This window comes from Hyperoodon ampullatus, assembly GCF_949752795.1.
Source record: "Hyperoodon ampullatus genome assembly, chromosome: 18".
Taxonomy (NCBI): Eukaryota; Metazoa; Chordata; class Mammalia; order Artiodactyla; family Ziphiidae; genus Hyperoodon; species Hyperoodon ampullatus.
In genome coordinates this window covers 59188635-59207961 of record NC_136931.1, presented here as the reverse complement: position 1 = coordinate 59207961, position 19327 = coordinate 59188635, and the positions used below count along the sequence as shown (strand labels likewise).

The 19327-nt window shown below is 48.4% G+C and overlaps 1 protein-coding gene across 1 annotated transcript; it reads right to left on the bottom strand.

Moving 5' to 3' along the window:
- Nucleotides 1-9097: 9097 nt before the first annotated feature.
- Nucleotides 9098-14769, bottom strand: LOC307067073 (leukocyte immunoglobulin-like receptor subfamily B member 3; the record flags this gene model as incomplete). The annotated part of the gene is made up of 13 exons (XM_079724360.1): nt 9098-9241; nt 9314-9478; nt 10262-10314; nt 10547-10584; nt 10669-10831; nt 11058-11174; nt 11883-11933; nt 12533-12835; nt 13082-13393; nt 13620-13922; nt 14070-14357; nt 14541-14576; nt 14736-14769. 13 exons carry the CDS (start codon nt 14767-14769, stop codon nt 9098-9100), a joined length of 2007 nt encoding a protein of 668 aa, XP_079580486.1.
- Nucleotides 14770-19327: the final 4558 nt, after the last annotated feature.

Here is a 19327-nt window from a genome sequence, read left to right as displayed (position 1 = left end):
GCTCACTGCCCCAAGTCCGTGGTCAGCGTTGAGCCACCTCCCCTGTGTGGCATGAAACAGACTCAGTCCACGATTGTCAGCCATGGGCATCCACCCTCGTGAGAGTGTGAAGGTCCCTTTGGACCATCCCTGAGGCCACAGCTGTGAGCAGATGCTAAATCTGAGACGGTGGGCAGCACAGGGCAGGAGCAGCTGCAGCAGTCTCCCCTGGTCAGCCTGACTCCCAAGACAGCCCTGGGAGAAGCCTTCTAGGAAAGATTGGGGTTGTGAGGGCAGAGCCTTTAACAGGAATGGATATCACATTGACCCTAGTAATGATGACAGTGCTACGGACAGCCGTCTGCTGATGAATGGGGGTGTCCTAGGCAAGGAAATAGAATCAGTGGGAAAATACGACAGTCGATTTAAATTAAGCATGTTTAAATACCTGAAAAATAAAGGGAGGCAACCATATGGATTATTTTATAGAAGAACTGGCAGTTATTGAAAAGAGTTAGAAAAAGTAGAGATGACAAATCCAGTAGAATGAACACATTAAAAAATGTCATCCCATCAAGGACAGGACAGCTGAGGGACCAATCATGAAATTGAATACAGTATGAGGAAATGTTCCAGAATGAAGGTTAGAGAGACCACAAATGGAAATTCAAGATACTTGGGGGATAGAATGAGGAAGGCCAATGTCGTATCTATTGTAGGTGTCAGAAGGAAAGGTCATGACATATAGCAAAGCCAAAGAAATAAAGAATTGAACATTTTTCAGAGATGAGGAGAGGCCAATTAAGTGCTAGGACGCATGTATTTAAAAATGACATCTGGGGTTCAAGATGGCGGAGTAGAAGGATGTGCTCTCACTCTGTCTTGCAAGAGCACCGGAATCACAACTAACTGCTGAAAAATCATCGACAGAAAGACACTGGAGCTCACCAAAAAAGATACCCCACATCCAAAGACAAAGGAGAAGCCACAATGAGACGGTAGGAGGGGCGCTATCACAATAAAATGAAATCCCATAACTGCTAGGTGGGTGACTCACAGACTGGAGAACATTTGTACCACACAAGTCCACCCACTGGAGTGAAGGTTCTGAACCCCACGTCAGGCTTCCCAACCTGGGGGTCCAGCAACGAGAGGAGGAATTTCTAGAGAATCAGACTTTGAAGGCTAGTGGGATTTGATTGCAGGACTTCAGCAGGACTGGGGGAAAGAGACTCCACTCTTGGAGGGTACACACAAAGTAGTGTGTGCATCAGGACCCAGGGGAAGGAGCAGTGACCGCATAGGAGACTGAACTAGACCTACCTGCTAGTGTTGGAGGGTCTCCTGCAGAGGAGGGGGGTGGCTGTGGCTCACTGTGAGGACAAGGACACTGGCAGCAGAAGTTCTGGGAAGTACTCCTTGGCGTGAGCCCTCCCAGAGTCCGCCATTAGCCCCACCAAAGAGCCCAGGGAAGGCTCCAGTGTTGGGTCGCCTCAGGCCAAACAACCAACAAGGAGGGAACTCAGCCCCACCCATCAGCAGACAAGCAGATGAAAGTTTTACTGAGCTCTGCCCACCAGAGCAACACCCAGCTCTACCCACCACCAGTCCCTCCCATCAGGAAACTTGCACAAGCCTCTTAGATAGCCTCATCCACCACCAGAGGGCAGACAGCAGAAGCAAGAAGAAGTACAGTCCTGCAGCCTGTGGAACAAAAACCACATTCACAGAAAGATAGACAAGATGAAAAGGCAGAGGGCTACGTAGCAGGTGAAGGAGCAAGATAAAACCCCAGAAAAACAACTAAATGATGTGCAGATAGGCAACCTGCCAGAAAAAGAATTCAGAATAATGATAGTGAAGATGATCCAGGACCTCAGAAAAAGAATGGAGGCAAAGATCGAGAAGATGAAAGAAATGTTTAACAAAGATCTAGAAGAATTAAAGAACAAACAAAGAGAGATGAACAATACAATAACTGAAATGAAAATTACACTAGAATGAATCAGTAGCAGAATAACTGAGTCAGAAGAACAGATAAGTGACCTGGAAGACAGAATGGTGGAATTCACTGCTGTGGAAGAGAATAAAGAATAAAGAATGAAAAGAAATGAAGACAGCCTAAGAGACCTCTGGGACAGCATTAAACGCAATAACATTTGCATTATAAGGGTCCCAAAAAAAGAAGAGAGAGAGAAAGGACCCGAGAAAATATTTGAAGAGATTGTAGTTGAAAACTTCCCTGACATGGGAAAGGAAATAGCCACCCACGTCCAGGAAGCGCAGAGAGTCCCACGCAGGATAAACCCAAGGAGAAAAACGCCAAGACACATAGTAATCAAATTGACAAAAATTAAAGACGAAGAAAAAATATTGAAAGCAACAAGGGAAAAACAACAAATAACATACAAGGGAATTCCCATAAGGTTAACAGCTGATTTCTCAGCAGAAACTCTACAAGCCAGGAGGGAGTGGCATGACATATTTAAAATGATGAAAGGGAAGAACGTACAACCAAGATTACTCTACCCAGCAAGGATCCCATTCAGATTCGACGGAGAAATCAAAACTTTTACAGACAAGCAAAAGCTAAGAGAATTCAGCACCACCAAACCAGCTCTACAGCAAATGCTACAGGAACTTCTGTAAGTGAGAAACACAAGAGAAGAACAAGACCTACAAAAACATACCCAAAACAATTAAGAAAATGGTAATAGGAACATACGTATCTATAATTACCTTAAACATGAATGGATTAAATGCTCCAACCAAAAGACACAGGCTTGCTGAATGGATACAAAAACAAAACCCATATATATGCTGTCTACAAGAGACCCACTTCAGACCTAGGGACACATACAGACTGAAAGTGAGGGGATGGAAAAACATATTCCATGCAAATGGAAATCAAAAGAAAGCTGGAGTAGCAATACTCATATCAGATAAAATAGAGTTTAAAATAATGTTAGGAGACAAGGAAGGACATAATGATCAAGGGATCAATCCAAGAAGAAGATATAACAATTATAAATATATATGCACCCAACGTAGGAGCACCTCAATACATAAGGCAACTGCTATCAGCTATAAAAGAGGAAATTGACAGTAACACAATAATAGTGGGGGACTTTAACACCTCACTTACGCCAATGGACAGATCATCCAAACAGAAAATTAATAAGGAAACACAAGCTTTAAATGAACAATAGACCAGAGAGATTTAATTGATATTTATAGGACATTCCACCCCAGCACAGCAGATTACACTTTCTTCTCAAGTGCGCACGGAACATTATCCGGGATAGATCACATCTTAGGTCACAAATCAAGCCTCAGTAAATTTAAGAAAATTGAAATAATATCCAGCATGTTTTCTGACCACAATGCTATGAGATGAGAAATCAATTACAGGGAAAAAAATGTAAAAACCACAAACACATGGAGGCTAAACAGTATGTTACTAAATAACCAAGAGATCACCAAAGAAATAAAAGAGGAAATCAAAAAAATACCTAGAGACAAATGACAACAAAAACACGACGACCCAAAACCTATGGGATGCAGCAAAAGCAGTTCTAAGAAGGAAGTTTATAGCAATACAAGCCTACCTCAAGAAACAGGAAACATCTCAAATAAACAATCTAACCTTACACCTAAAGGAACTAGAGAAAGAAGAACAAACAAAGCCCAAAATTAGCAGAAGGAAAGAAATCATAAAGATCAGAGAAGAAATAAAGGAAATAGAAACAAAGAAAATAATAGCAAAGATCAATAAAACTAAAATCTGGTTCTTTGAGAAGATAAACCAGTAGCCAGACTCATCAAGAAAAAGAGGAAGAGGACTCAAATCAATAAAATTAGAATTGAAAAAGGAGAAGTTACAACAGACACTGCAGAAATAGAAAGCGTCCTAAGAGACTACTACACGCAACTCTATGCGAATAAAATGAACAACCTGGAAGAAATGGACAAATTCTTAGAAAGGTATAACCTTCCAAGAGTGAACCAGGAAGAAACAGAAAATATGAACAGACCAATGACAAGTAATGAAATTGAAACTCTGATGAAAATTTTCCAACAAACAAAAGTCCAGGACCAGATGGCTTCACAGGTGAATTCTATCAAACATTTAGAGAAGAGCTAACACCCATCCTTCTCAAACTCTTCCAAAAAATTGCAGAGGAAGGAACACTCCCAAACTCATTCTATGAGGCCACCATCACCCCGATACCAAAACCAGACAAAGATATTACAAAAAAAGAAAATTACAGGCCAATTTCACTGATGAATATAGATGCAAAAATCTTCAACAAAATACTAGCAAACAGAATACAACAACACATTAAAAGGATCATACATGATGATCAAGTGGGATTTATCCCAGGGATGCAAGGGTTCTTCAATATATGCAAATCAATCAATGTGATACACCATATTAACAAATTGAAGAATAAAAACCATATGATCATCTCAATAGATGCAGAAAAAGCTTTTGACAAAATTCATCACCCATTTATGATAAAAACTCTCCAGAAAGTGGGTATAGAGGGAACCTACCTCAGCATAATAAAGGCCATATAAAACAAATGCACCGCAAACATCATTCTCAATGGTGAAGAACTGAAAGCATTTCCTCTAAGATCAGGAATGAGACAAGGATGTCCACTCTTGCCACTTTTATTCAACATAGTTTTGGAAGTCCTAGCCACGGCAATCAGAGAAGAAAAAGAAAGAAAGGGAATACAAATTGGAAAAGAAGAAGTAAAACTGTCACTGTTTGCAGATGACATGATACTATACATAGAGAATCCTAAAGATGCCACCAGAAAACCACTTAGAGCTAATCAATGAATTTGGTAAAGTTGCAGGATACAAAATTAATGCACAGAAATCTATTGGCATTCCTATAAACTAATGATGAAAAATATGAAAGAGAAATTAAGGAAACACTCCCATTTACCTTTGCAACAAGAAGAATAAAATACCTAGGAATAAACCTACCTAGGGAGACAAAAGACCTGTATGCAGAAAACTATAAGGCACTGATGAAAGAAATTAAAGAGGATACCAACAGATGGAGAGATATACCATGTTCTTGGATTGGAAGAATCAATATTGTGAAAATGACTATACTACCCAAAGCAATCTACAGATTCAGTGCAATCTCTATCAAATTACCAATGGCTATTTTTACAGAACTAGAACAAAACTTAAAATTTTTATGGAGACACAAAAGACCCCAGATAGCCAAAGCAGTCTTGAGGGGAAAAAATGGAGCTGGAGGAATCAGACTCCCTGACTTCAGACTATACTGTAAAGCTACAGTAATCAAGACAGTATGGCACTGGCACAATAACAGAAATATAGACCAATGGAACAGGATAGAAAGTCCAGAGATAAACCCACACACCTATGGTCAACTAATCTATGACAAAGGAGGCAAGGATATACAATGGAGAAAAGACAGTCTCTTCAATAAGTGGTGCTGGGAAAACTGGACAGGTACATATAAAAGTATGAGATTAGATCACTCCCTAACACCATACACAAAAATAAGCTCAAAATGGATTAAAGACCTAAATGTAAGGCCAGAAACTATCAAACTCTTAGAGGAAAACATAGGCAGAACACTCTATGACATAAATCACAGCAAGATCCTTTTTGACCCACCTCCTAGAGAAATGGAATATAAAAACAAATATAAACAAATGGGACCTAATGAAACTTCAAAGCTTTTGCACAGCAAAGGAAACCATAAACAAGACCAAAAGACAACCCTCAGAATGGGAGAAAATATTTGCAAATGAAGCAACTGACAAAGGATTAATCTCAAAAATTTATAAGCAGCTCATGCAGCTCAATATAAAAAAAAACAAACAACCCAATCCAAAAATGGGCAGAAGACCTAAATAGACATTTCTCCAAAGAAGATTTACAGATTGCCGACAAACACATGAAAGAATGCTCAACATCATTAATCATTAGAGAAATGCAAATCAGAACTACAATGAGATATCATCTCACACCAGTCAGAGTGGCCATCATCAAAAAATCTAGAAACAATAAATGCTGGAGAGGGTGTGGAGAAAAGGGAACACTTGCACTGCTGATGGGAATGTGAATTAATACAGCCACTATGGAGAAGAGTATGGAGGTTCCTTAAAAAACTACAAATAGAACTACCATATGACCCAGCAATCCCACTACTGGGCATATACCCTGAGAAAACCATAATTCAAAAAGAGTCGTGTACCAAAATGTTCATTGTAGCTCTATTTACAATAGGCCGGAGATGGAAACAACCTAAATGCCCATCGACCAACGAATGGATAAAGAAGATGTGGTACATATATACAATGGAATATTACTCAGGCATAAAAAGAAATGAAATTGGGTCATTTGTAGAGATGTGGATGGATCCAGAGACTGTCATACAGAGTGAAGTAAGTCAGAAAGAGAAAAACAAATATCGTATATTAACACATCTATGTGGAATTTAGAAAAATGGTACAGATGAACCGGTTTGCAGGGCAGAAATTAAGACACAGATGTAGAGAACAAACGTATGGACACCAAGGGGGGAAAGTGGCGGGGGTGGTGGTGTGATGAATTGGGAGATTGGGATTGACATATATACACTAATATGTATTAAATGGATAACTAATAAGAACCTACTGTATAAAAAATAAATAAAATTCAAAAAAAGAAAAACAGCCCAAATAGATTATCTTACTGCTCTTGGAAGTCAGCAGTATACAGTCAGTTCACTGGTATTAAGTCATGGAACAGGGAGACATTCATTTACTTAATCTCAATCAAGAACCGGAAGTCTTGAACACATTTGAATTCTATATATTGACCATGTATGCAGCGATGCTGGAAAACTTTTTAATTAGAGTAGAACATCTTTACATTATTTTGGATTTTCTACGAACACAACTGTGCAGTCTCTTAATAGTACAATATTATTCTTATCCACTTCAGAGCTTCTCGCTTTGTTTTGTTTTACTTACTTGGTTGGTGCCTCCAGTGCCCTGGTGAGTACAAGTGGTCATAGGGAACATACTTGGATCATTGCCCATTGTAGAAGAAAGGACCTCAGGTTCTCACCTTTACAAAAGATGTCTAGTGTTGATTGTTAAACATGCCTTCATCAATGAAAGGAAATTCCCTTTTATCTCTGATGCGTTTTTATTTTCACCAGGACTTGTTGGTATATTTTATCAAAGGCTTTGTCTGCATCTATTGAGATGATTAATTTTTACTTGTTCTATTTTTTTTTTTTTTTTTTTTTAATATAATAGTGTTTATTTTTTTACTTGTTGACAGTTTGCTTTATCTATTTATTTATTTTTGGCTGTGTTGGGTCTTCGTTTCTGTGTGAGGGCTTTCTCTAGTTGTGGAGAGCGGGGGCCACTCTTCATCGCGGTGCGCGGGCCTCTCACTATCGCGGCCTCTCTTGTTGCGGAGCACAGGCTCCAGACGCGCAGGCTCAGTAATTTTGGCTCACGGGCCCAGTTGCTCCGCGGCATGTGGGATCTTCCCAGACCGGGGCACGAACCCGTGTCCCCTGCATCGGCAGGCAGACTCTCAACCACTGCGCCACCAGGGAAGCCCTTGTTCTATTAATGTATTGCATTATGTGATAGATTTTAAAATTTTTAAGCTACTGTAGCCTTCAAAAAAAAAAAAACACCCCACAGTATGGTCATGAAGTAATGTCCTTTTAATATATCACTAAATCTTATTTGTGTATACTTTGTTTAGGGATTTCCATCTAAGCTCATGTGAGAGATCTTCCTGGGACTTTCCCATGTATAATTCCCTTGTCAGGTTTTGGTGTAAATATTTTCCTGATCTGATGTGTTGAGGTATGTTTCTTCTTTTTCTGTTCTCAGGAAATGTTTGTGCAATTTTGGGGGGGGGTGTGCGTGTGTGTGTGTCTTTCCTGAGTACATAAGTGCTTGGAAGAAATCACCAGTGAAGCTTCCTGAACTGTACACTTACACGTCGGAAAGTGATGACCACCATAGTATTTGTCTGCATCCCATCACACAGTTGCAGTTTCTTTTTCTGGTGAGAACATTTAAGATCTACTCTCTTCAAATCACTCAAGAATGGGATACAGTGTGATTAGCTATAACCACCATGCTGTATATTAGATCCCCAGAACTTATTCATCTTATAACTGGAAGTTTGTGCCCTTTGACCAATATCTTCCCATTTCCCCCTCACTCCAACCCCGGTAACCAGCATTCTACTCTCTATTTCTTTCATTTTGATGTTTTTAGATTCTACATAGTTCAGTCGTGTGTAATTTTTGATTAGAGTCAATGTATAAGGTGATAGATTTTCCATTTAGTAAATTGTACACTGAAAGGTTTCCATTCCGTCTACATTTTCTGTATGTTGGCATCAAATTTTTCATAATGTTCTGTTACTATTTTTATAAAGTTTGTAGGATTCGTGGTGCTGTCTGCAATTTCTTTCATGATTTTAGAAATGTGTGCCTTCTCTTTTTCCCTCGGCCGTGGTGGCTAGGATTCATGAATGTTTTCAAGAATGAGTTTATTTTTTGCCTTAATTGATTTTCTCTACTTTTTGGTTGTCTTCATTATTAGCTACCTTTGTCATTATTATTCCCACCTTCTACCTTCATTTGAAATAATTTGCTATTTTATCCTAAACTCTTGGTGTGTTATGTTAGGTCATTGACTTTTTTAAAGGCTTTTCTAATGTATTCATGCATGATTCTTAATTTTCTCAATTCATATGTTTGATGTGTATTATTTACATTATCTTTCATTGAAAACATTTTCCCGCTTCTGTTTTGTTTTTTTGTTTGTTTGTTTGTTTTTGTTTTGATTTTGGTTTTCAGTTCACACATTGATATTTGAGAAGTCTGTTGCATTATTTCCCAAGTGTAAGGATATTAGTTATCTTTGAGGGTGGAATCAGGTGACTGCGAAGGGTCCCAGGGGCTCCTGGTGGTCCGTGTTGGGAGTCCAGGCTGTCTGATGGTCGTTAGGTGGTGTCCACTGCGGGCAGGCAGCTCCTGTGCCTTCCGGGGTCTGTGCAGTCTTCCTCCCTGGAGCGTGGGGTCTGGGTCCTTCCTGGGCTAGCGGACAGCGAGAGAAGCATACACGCTGGGCTCTTCTTGGGGCTCCCCTGACTGGGGGGCAGGGGGTGCAGTCTCCCGTCTGAAGGTCGAGTGGTTCAGCTGGGCATAGGTCACATCCTGGGGCGCTTCAGATGCAGCGGCCTGCGGTGAGGGAGAGGGAGGGAGGATGGTTGGGTGGGGGAAGCCTGGGGGCCCAGACAGGATGGGACCCACCTGACTGTCCCTCTGCCCGTCCTCTTCCACTTGTCTGTCCTTCGTGTCCAGCAATCTCCCCGACAGGGAGGAAGGAGAGGTGGCCACCCCCCTCCTTAGTCTTGATCTTGAGTGGTTCACCTGGGCATACATCCCCTCCTGGGGGTCTGCATCCTGCCTGTTCTGCTGGAGGGAGAGAAAAGGACAGAAAGGGGACTTCCTGGATCCACTGTGATCTCCTCCCGTCAGCTTTCCACTGTGTTGCCAGAGTGATACTTTAAAACCTTAGGTCAGGTCACTTTCCTGATGGAAACTCCAGGGACCTCCTAACACCTTGGAGCCTCTGGATTCTTTCTACGGTTCTGATTTCTGTATTAACACATTATCTCCCTTGCTCATTTGGCTCCAGCCGCACAGCCATCTTCCTGCAAAAGCAGGTCCCTGCCTCAGGACCTTTGCACTTGCTGCCCCCCCCACCATGCACTCTGTCACCTTCTCTTGCTTTACTTTCCTTATCGGGACCTTGCATTCTAGGACGCTACCTGCTTCTTTACGTATAGTCTCTGTCACCCACCAGGTGAGCTCCCTGCTGCACCTGCAGCACCTACAGGGAGCCGGGGGGATGCGCTCTCCTTGTGCACCACTTTTGGGTGAATGAAGGAAGGGGGGCCTGGGGACTTTCAGGTGATTCACTTATTCACAAATCCTCTTGAGAGGTGGGGCTTCTCTGCAATGCCAGAAGGTCAGACAGAGGACGAGGAGCCAGGAAAGGGGACCCCGAAGGAGGGGCCATGAGGTCACAAGGAAACAGGAGGGGTGGAGTCACAGCAGGAGGACCCAGGAAGCCCGGAAGGAGAGGTCAGTGTGGGACGCTGCTGGAGCTGGGATGTTAGGACAGAGACGTGTCCATTGGACTGAGTTTGGCAACAAGAAGGTGTTTGGTGGCCTGGACAGGAGCAGGGGTCTCACCGGATGGTCCAGCTGCACCCCCTCCTCAGGCTGTGTGTCCTTCACGGCATCATCTGCTGGGGCGGAACAGGGTGTGTACCGCTGGGCGGGCTTCCCCGAGATCCCTCAGGGCTGGAGCCCCCGCAGTGCACCCAGAAGGGGCTGCTGAGACCCAGGGGTGAGGGGAAGTGGGGGGTTTCAGTCCGCACCCCCGAGCCCACCCCTTCCCAGCCTTGCCCTCCCCGACTGCCTCCAGAACACTGTGTCCCCCACCCCGTGTCCCCCACCCCGTCCGCTTCTGCTCACAGAGGGCCTGGTCCTGGGCGGCGGCGGCTGGGCAGGAGCTGGGGAGGAGGCGGGCGTGTTAGGGGAGAATGAGGGGGAGCTGCGGGCGGGGTGGGCCTGGGGGTCTTTGGGGCGGGAGTTACCTGCTCTGCAGGCCTCTGTCCTTGGGCTCTGGGTCTGCAGCCCCTGCGGGAGGGTGCAAATCAGCCTCGCCCCGGGCTGGGGCAGGTGACAGAGGCTCGGCCCTGGGACTCTTGGGACCCCCGCCCCTCACACGGGATTCAGGAGGAAAGAAGGAGACCTGAACTCACACTCGCGTACACGTTTCAACACTTCATGAGGTTGAAAAGGAGGAAAATACCTTAAATTATACATGGCAGCTGACAGTACGTGTTTTCTTTCTAGGTTTTTGAGTTTCAGACTCTGGACCATCTTTTTCTAAGCTGACCTTGCCCATCTCTTAGGTTTCCCTTTGGCTGGTGCCCGAAGCCCAGCACCTGCAGGGGCCTGGGTCACCCCGTTCCCTACTCACCAGACTTCCTGCGTCTGCTCTGACCCCGGTGTCGGACGAGGAGGACGAGGAGGACGAGGGGCAGCAGGACGAAGGCCACCGAGACCCCGATCAGAACGTTCAGGTACCGTTTGAGACCTGGGGCACCAGTGACGTCATGAGTGAGCCCAAGATGCCATTCAATTGAGCGCCTACTGTGTGCAGGCTCATGCTGGGGTCTGTGCATTCATCTCCTCTAACCCGCCCCACCCATTTTACGGACGAGGAAACTGAGGCACAGAGAGGGAATTCACAAACCCCAGGTGACCCAGCCTGGGCATGGCAGAGCTGGGATTAGAACCCAGGGCTGTGGGCTCCCTGAGCTGTCTTCCTGCTGCGCCTCGCCCAAGGTGGACACCAGCTTTGTGCTCTGGGGGCTTCTCATCTGCAGGGGGGCCTGTCCGAGGGTCTCATCTGGAGCCGAGGGTCCTTCCTTGTTACCCTACCCTCCCCCACCACAGCAGGGACTGAGGGAGGGGCCCGTTGTGTGCGGTGGACTCTTCATCTTTCCCTCCCCCTCCCCGTACAATGCCACCATCACTGCGGCACTGGGGACAGGCCCCCATACAGTCCCATCCTCAGGGGCCTCCCTGTAAGGCCTCCTCTCCTGGGGGGTCACAGCCAGAAATCAGAACTGAAGGAAATTTAAGCTCTGGGCCACGATTCTCTGCTTTTACACTTGGAGAAACTGAGGCCCAGGCAGGGGAAAGGGGTCCAAGTGAGCATCTCCAGAGGTGCCTGAACCAAGGGCATAACTGAGCCCTGCCCCCCTGGACCCAACACCATGTCCCACAGACCCTCACTCACCCGTCTGCGGGCCTGGGTCTCTGGGGGGAAGGACCCCAACTTCAGAGCCTCCTGGGGGTCAGGACAGGAGGTGAGGGTCGGGGACTGCTTCTCCCCACGTCAGCCCACCGCTCCTCCCCCAGGGTGGGCCCCGAGGAGTCATTCCCTCTCCATGACCCCCACCCTTCATCCACCAGCCTCAGAGTCCCTGGAGCCCTGGGGTCCTCCTGGCATCTCTGCTTGACCCCCAGCCTGTCCTTGAGGATCTGAGGGCATTGGATCCTCCCAGAGACTCTGAAACTGCCTTGGGGTGGCCTGTGCTCCCTCTTGAGCAGAGAGGCCTCAGTGACTCCCCAGTTGTTGAACTGGGGCCTGTAGGTGGGGGGCTGGGGCCCCCAGAGGGTCCTGGAAATGAGGACAGGAAGTGGGTGGGGCTGACCCTGGAGTCCCCACCTCATGAAACCTTTCCCTTACACCTGCCTTGTGGTCTCCTACAGTCGTCAGGTTCCGGATCCCAGGTGAGGTGAGAAGGTGTGGGAGGGGATGGGAGGCCCTCTGAGGGGCACAGCCCCCTCTGGGTGACCCTCCCTCGTTCAACCTCAGCCCAGAGTGCTCAGGGGACACAGCCCTGAGCTGTCTGAGTCAGAAAGGACAGGGTCAGGGCCCCTCACCTGAGACCGCGAGCTCCAGGGGGGCACTGGCGTGTGACAGCAGGTAGGGGTTACTGCTGAGTGAGCTGTAGCACCTGTAGGTCCCACTGTGGGCTGAGGTCACAGGACTCAGGGAGAATTCGGCCTGGAAATGCCGACCTCGGTACTTTGATCTAAGACGCAGTGGGGGCTGGGCTGCCCCCTCCTTGGACAGAAGGAAAGTTTCCCTTGTGCTCCCTGACTGACACAGCAGGGTCACGTTCTCTCCTGAGGCCACCACAGGGCCCGGCTGCACCGAGAGGGAGGGCGTGTCAGCGAACCGTCCTAGAGAGAGGAAGGGGGGTCAGGGGCTGCCCGCCCCCTGGTTCTGAACTGCGACTCAGCAGGGCCTCCCTGAGGCCCCTCATCTCTGTCTGTCTCTGTTTCCTGTGAGTCTCTCCCTCTCCCTGCCCACCCTCGTCTCTCTCTGTCTCTCTCCCTCCCTCCCTGCGGACCCCTCACGCCTGGTCCCAGCATCACCACCTGGGGCTCCCCGGCAGGGCCTGTGCAGAGTCTGGGTCCCTGACTGACCCGCTGGCTCCTCACCTGCCACCAGGATGTCCAGGGGGTCACTGGGGGCCGACCACTCGGAGGAGAGGTTGTGTCCACCGTAGCATCTGTACCGGCCCCCGTGGGTGCTGGTCACCGGGCCCAGGGGGAAGTCGGCCTGAGAGAGCCCAGCGTGGGGCTGCCGGCCAGGGCGCTGGGGGAGGGCCTGTGCCCCCTCCTGGGACAGAGCGAATCTGTCATAGCCGACGTCAGAGCGACACTGGAGGGCCAGGCTCTGTCCAGAGGCCACGACAGGGCCCTGCGGGGTCAGGAGGGAGGGCTTCCCAGACACACCTGGGGGACGAGCAGCCTGGGCTGTAGGGGCTGCTTCCTCCCATGAAGCCCCTTCTCCCGTCCTGGTCCCCAGGCCTCACTGTCGCTCACGCTCTGCGTCTCTGTCCTGTGCGCCCCACTCACCCCTCACCCCACCCTCTCATCTAGAACGATCTTGGGAGAAAAGAATCTAATGATCTGTCTCGTGCCTCAAAAAGTGCGTGAGGCCAGGGTGGGACCTCCTCACCTGGGACCAGGAGCTCCAGGGGGTCACTGGGGGCCGACCACACCTGGGGGGTGCCCCTGTTAAAGCCGTGGCATCTGAACGTCCACCTGTGGCTGGGGGTCACGGGACCCACGGGGAACAGGGCCTGGGTCTGCCCATCGGGGCGTCGCTGTGCATCCAGGATCCAGAAGGACTTGGGTTCTCCTTCCTTAGTCAGAATGAACCCTTCCAATCCCTGCCATGAGCCACACTGGAGGGTCACATTCCCTCCCGAGGTCACCACAGGGCTCGGCAGGGCTGAGAGGGTGGGTTTGCTGTGGACCCCTAGGAGAGAAGGAGGGAGCTTGTGAAATGGGGCTCACACACCCCTCCCCTCCCCCAGGGCTGGGCTGTGAGAGGGACACACCTCTGAGAGCAGACCCCCTTCCTGAGGGCAGAGCCTGAGGCCGGGACCCCCGAGTGTCCTCTCACCTGTCACCACCAGCTCCAGGGGGTCACTGTGCTGTGACCAGCCAGTGGGGCTGAAGTAGTAGTAACAGTGATACCTCCCTGCGTAGGACTGTGTCATGTGTGGGATGGAGAACTTGCCCTTGTCCCCGGGCTCCAGTGAGAGCTGTCTGTCCCAGAAAGCTGAGCTTCCCTCTTTATTCAGACGGAACTCCCGGGCCCCCGGGGTACCCTGACACCAGATGGTCACGGGGCTCCCCCAGGGGATCACAGAGCCTGGCTCAGCCCAGATGGTGGGTTTGGGGAGGGTGCCTGGAAGGACATCAGAGGCTGCGTCACAAGACCTCCTCACCCCCAGGTCCCCAGCTCTCAGCCCCCAACCTCCCAGACTCCCCCCCTTCAGCCCAGAACTGCTGCTCCCCATCCCCATTGCCTGGGGGTGGCCCCTTGTCCCCATGAGCAGGAGGGAGCTGGGACACCTGGGGACAGACTCACCTGCCTGCACCGGGGTCCTCAGGCCCACACTCAGCCCTGGAAGAGAGGCCCCTGTGAGAGGTTTGCCCTGAACCCTGAGCAGCGCCTCTCCTGCCCGGGAGCCTCCTGAGTCCTGGGGTCTCCTGACAGAGCAGCCTGGCTGTGGGGAGGGGTCCCTCCCCGGCTAGGGCTTCCCCTCCCCCTCCTCCATCTCACCGAGGCAGAGCAGGGCCGTGAGGCCGGGGGTCATGGCGTCTCGTCCCTGTGGTCCAGGCGGTGCAGATGGAGGAGACCACGGTGCTCACAGGACAGACAGACACACAGGGTGTGTCCACTGGGAGGCTGGTCCTCCCCGTCACGGGGCGTCACGTCAGCAGCCCCACAGGAAGGGGAACTGCCCCTCCCCAGGAGCCTGGCCCTCGTTTCCACAGGGCTCAGGCTGGAGTGGGCAGCGGGCTTCTGCAGACATACCTGAGCACGTCTGAGGCCTCACTTGACCCATAAGCTGCTGCCTTCGTGGCCTGAAGTCCTTTTTGACCCAAGCATCAATGTATTTATTGGGTATTTGCAATGTGCCTGGCTTAGAAGTACATCCTAGGACATGACAGATTCAAACCCTGAGCTTGCAGAGCTCAGATTGGCAAACAAACAAACAACTGAACAACGACCACCAAAAAACCCCAGAGATATTCAGTGTGTATGTTTCCTGTTCCTGCTGTGGCAACCACAAGTCCATGGGTTAAGGCAACACAGATTTATTACCTTTAGTTCTGGAGGTCAGAAGTCCAAATGGAAACCCTTGTGTTAAAATCAAGTTGTTGTCAGGCTGTGTTGCTCCTGAGGCCTTGGGGTGGAATTCATTCCCCCACGTTCTCAAGCCTCTGCAGGCTGCCGTGTCCCTTGCCTCATCCCCCCCCAAGCCCGCAGGCGCGCCGCCTCTCCTGCTTCTGCTTCCGAGTCCCATCGGCCTGGGCTCTGGCCCCTCTGCCTCGCTCCTTCTCTCATCAGGACCTTGGTGGTAACAGGGGCCCCCGCCCCCCGGGTAACCCAGGACCGTCTCCCCATCTCCACCACGTAGAAGGTGCCTTGGGGGGATCTTAAAGGGAAATTCAGGGCTCATCCTGAGATTACAAAATGATGATAATACAAATAGAACCCGGTGTCCTTCTGCGCGGAGTAAGGTAGAGCAGGTGGTGAGTTTGGAAATCACGGTGACTTTCCTGCTCACCCCGGCTGAGCAGAGGGACAAGAGGACAGAGCCTGGCAGGCCACGCGGACTAAGAGGATACCTGGGGCAGGGGCCCCTCACCCCCAGCGAGGGTTTCGACACTAAAGATTTCACAGGAAGCACAGCAGCTACTTCCCTCCACAGCAGTCTCTGTTACCATCCCAAATAAGATGGATGACGTCTCCTTTTTCAGAAAACAGTTTCTGCACGTCATAAACCCCAGATGTGCGCCCCGGACACGGTCCAAATATGCCATCAAGTGCCGAGAGCCCGGGGCTGGGTTCGAGCTGGACGGTCAGAAGGTCAGTGGTTCCTGCCCAAGGTACTTCCTCCGCCCACACTTCAGTGGTTTGTGTTCATCTGCAAATGCTCCCAGATCATGGAATCCTGTTTGGATCAGTGAGATTCAAACAAGCTCACGAGTGGAGATGCTGGGTTCTTTCCTTCACAGCCTTGCTCATACTGGGGTTGATGAGACACGTGACTGAGGGCTCCTGAGGAAGGGGAGGCCCTGCAGAGAAAGGAAGCGTGGTGCACACAGAATAGGAGGTTTGCCCAGACCACTTCCTGGTTAGATGCCAGCTGTGCATTTGGGGGTGGAATAGCACTCAAGCCATGTTGTCCTTGTTTCTCCTTTTTGGTGATTTGGTCTTTCCTAACTTAGGAAATTCGGCATGCCCCAGGTTTCTCCAGAGTAAAGCTGTTATTTGCCCTTTGTAATTAATCACCGGTCTGTGGGGAGGTACTTTGAGAGTTTGTACATGTCATGCTCCTTATTTAATTTTCACTTTATAAGTTTAGCAGCTACTGACCCTATGCCATAGCAAAAGCTACTCCTCTCCCAAATGCACCCATTCACATGGAAATCACATTGTTTATAATATCCCACTACTTTTAAATGCCTGTAAAATACGGCCAATCCTTCTTGTGTTTCTTCTGTCATAATAAGCAGACGCATCTAGGCTTTCTTATTTCCTCACGACTCAGAGGCTGTGTGGTGTGTTTTAATTTCTGGTTCAGCTCGTCCCCGCTACCCGCATAGCTCTTCTCTTTCTGTGTTTTCCTAAGTATTCTTACGTTTCTATTTTTCCAAATGGAGCTTAGTATCAACTTGTCTAGTTCAAGAAGAAAAGCTTGTTAAACTCAAAAGCTTTTGCACAGCAAAGGAAACCATAAACAAAACAAAAAGACAGCCCACGGATTGGGAGAAAATATTTGCAGATGATGCGACTGACAAGGGATTAGTGTCCAAAATTTACAAACAGCACATGAGGCTTAATATCATCAAAACAAACAACCCAATCAAAAAATGGGCAGAAGCCTAAATAGGCGTTTCTCCAAAGAAGATATACAGATGGCCAAGAGGCACATGAAAGGATGTTTAACATCGTTTATTAGAGAAATGTAAATCAAAACTACAATGAGGTATCACCTCACACCAGTCAAAATGGCCATCATCAAAAAATCCACAAACAATAAATGCTGGAGAGGGTGTGGAGAGAAGGGAACCCTCCTGCACTGTTGGTGGGAATGTAAGGTGGTGCAGCCACTGTGGAGAACAGTATGGAGGTTCCTTAAAGAACTAAAAATAGAGCTACCATCTGATCCTGCAGCCCCACTTCTGGGCATATATCTGGAGAAAAACATGGTCCAAAAGGATACTTGCATTCCAGTATTCATTGCAGCACTGTTTACAATAGCCAAGACCTGGAAGCAACCTAAGTGTCCATCGACAGATGAATGGATAAAGAAGATGTGGCACATATGTACAATGGAATATTACTCAGCCATAAAAAGAAACGAAATTGAGTTATTTGTAGTGAGGTGGATGGACCTAGAGACTGTCATACAGAGTGAAGTAAGTCAGAAAGAGAAAAACAAATACCGTATGCTAACACATATATATGGAAACTAAAAAAAAAAAAAGGTTCTGAAGAACATAGGGGCAGGACAGGAATAAAGACTCAGACATAGAGAATGGACTTGAGGACACGGGGAGGGGGAAGGTAAGCTGGGACGATGTGAGAGAGTGGCATGGACTTATATATACTACCAAATGTAAAATAGATAGCTAGTAGGAAGCAGCCACATAGCACAGGGAGCTCAACTCGGTGCTTTGTGACCACCTAGAGGGGTGGGATAGGGAGGGTGGGAGGAAGATGCAAGGGGGAGGGGATATGGGGATATATGTATATATATAGCTGGTTCACTTTGTTATAAAGCAGAAACTAACACCGTTATAAAGCAATTATACTCCAATAAAGTTGTTAAAAAAACAGTGAAAAGAATAGGGCATTCTGTGGAGGGTTTGTACAAAGTTTAAACATGCTAATGTTTGCATAGAACTAAAAGAGCCATTGCACCATTGTAAGAGCTGGCTGGACCTAGGTTGAATTTTTAAAGTATTATTAAGATATGTAAGAACATTTTAAATACCAGGCCTGTAACAAGCATGCAGGTTTCTTATGTTTCTATCAAAAAAATATAAAAGACGCAAAAATTGGGAACTCGATGCTGGCGGCCCCTAGCGGGTCTTCAGGGTAACGTTTCGTTTTAATCTGAGTGGGAACCGCAGGTCTGACCCGGTTAAGTAGGGCGGTGACCACCTACACGTCCCACTCACAGCGGGATCGGGGCTCTCCGGGCGAGGGGCTCCCGGTGACCCCACGTCCTTGGCGGCGCAGCTGGTCCCGCTCCGGAGACGTGGTCGTGCAGATCCCAAGTGTTTCATGTTGAGACAGCCCGGAGTGGCCTTGTTTAGAAGCCCTGTAGCTTCAGCAACAAGGCTAAGTAATCAAGTGGGCAATTGTGGACGGATCTAAGTCTGTGTGAACTGACATTAGGAAGGAATATATTTGGTTATATCTGTTCATGTAACACGTCCGTGAGGCCCGCCCACGTGTCCGTGATGGAGCGGGGTGGGGTCAGGGAGAGAGGTATGAGGTGTCCCAGGTGTGGAATTCAGCGGGCGCTGGGCGGACTGACATTGTGCACGTGGAACAGAAGATGACGAGGAGACTTCGGCAGATATGGGGATCTGCTTTCTGCGCAGCCAAGGCAAGGTAAGCCCTTACCCGGGCGGAGGCCGTCTCACTGTGCGTTTCAGCTGTGTAACTATTACAGCCAATAGACCCAAAAGTGTAACGACTCACGTAGTAGGAATTAGTGCCTCTTCCAGGAAACAGGCGAAGCTGATTCCAGCTCAGCAGGGAGGTGCTTTAAAATACTGTGTATTAATTCTAAAATGTGAGGGAGCAGATCAGGAGACGCCTGCCATTGAAAAGATATTTCATCACAGTTCCCAGGAGGAGGGGGCATGCATGCCACCCACCAGGGCCACGTAGGGAAGCACCAGAGACAGAAAGAAGGAGATGGAGTGAGGGGAAATGGGAGCCTTTACTGTGGTTTCCACAAGAAGGAATGGGCAGGAAAGGGTAAACAGGCATGGGATTGGCTGGATTAATGATTTCAGCGGGTTCTGGGGTGGAGGGGGCGTCCCTAGTTGTCATGTGCTTGGCCCTAGCGTGACAAGGGCGGGTGGATCGCGACCCAGACTGTGGATCCCCATAAAGGAGGGGGT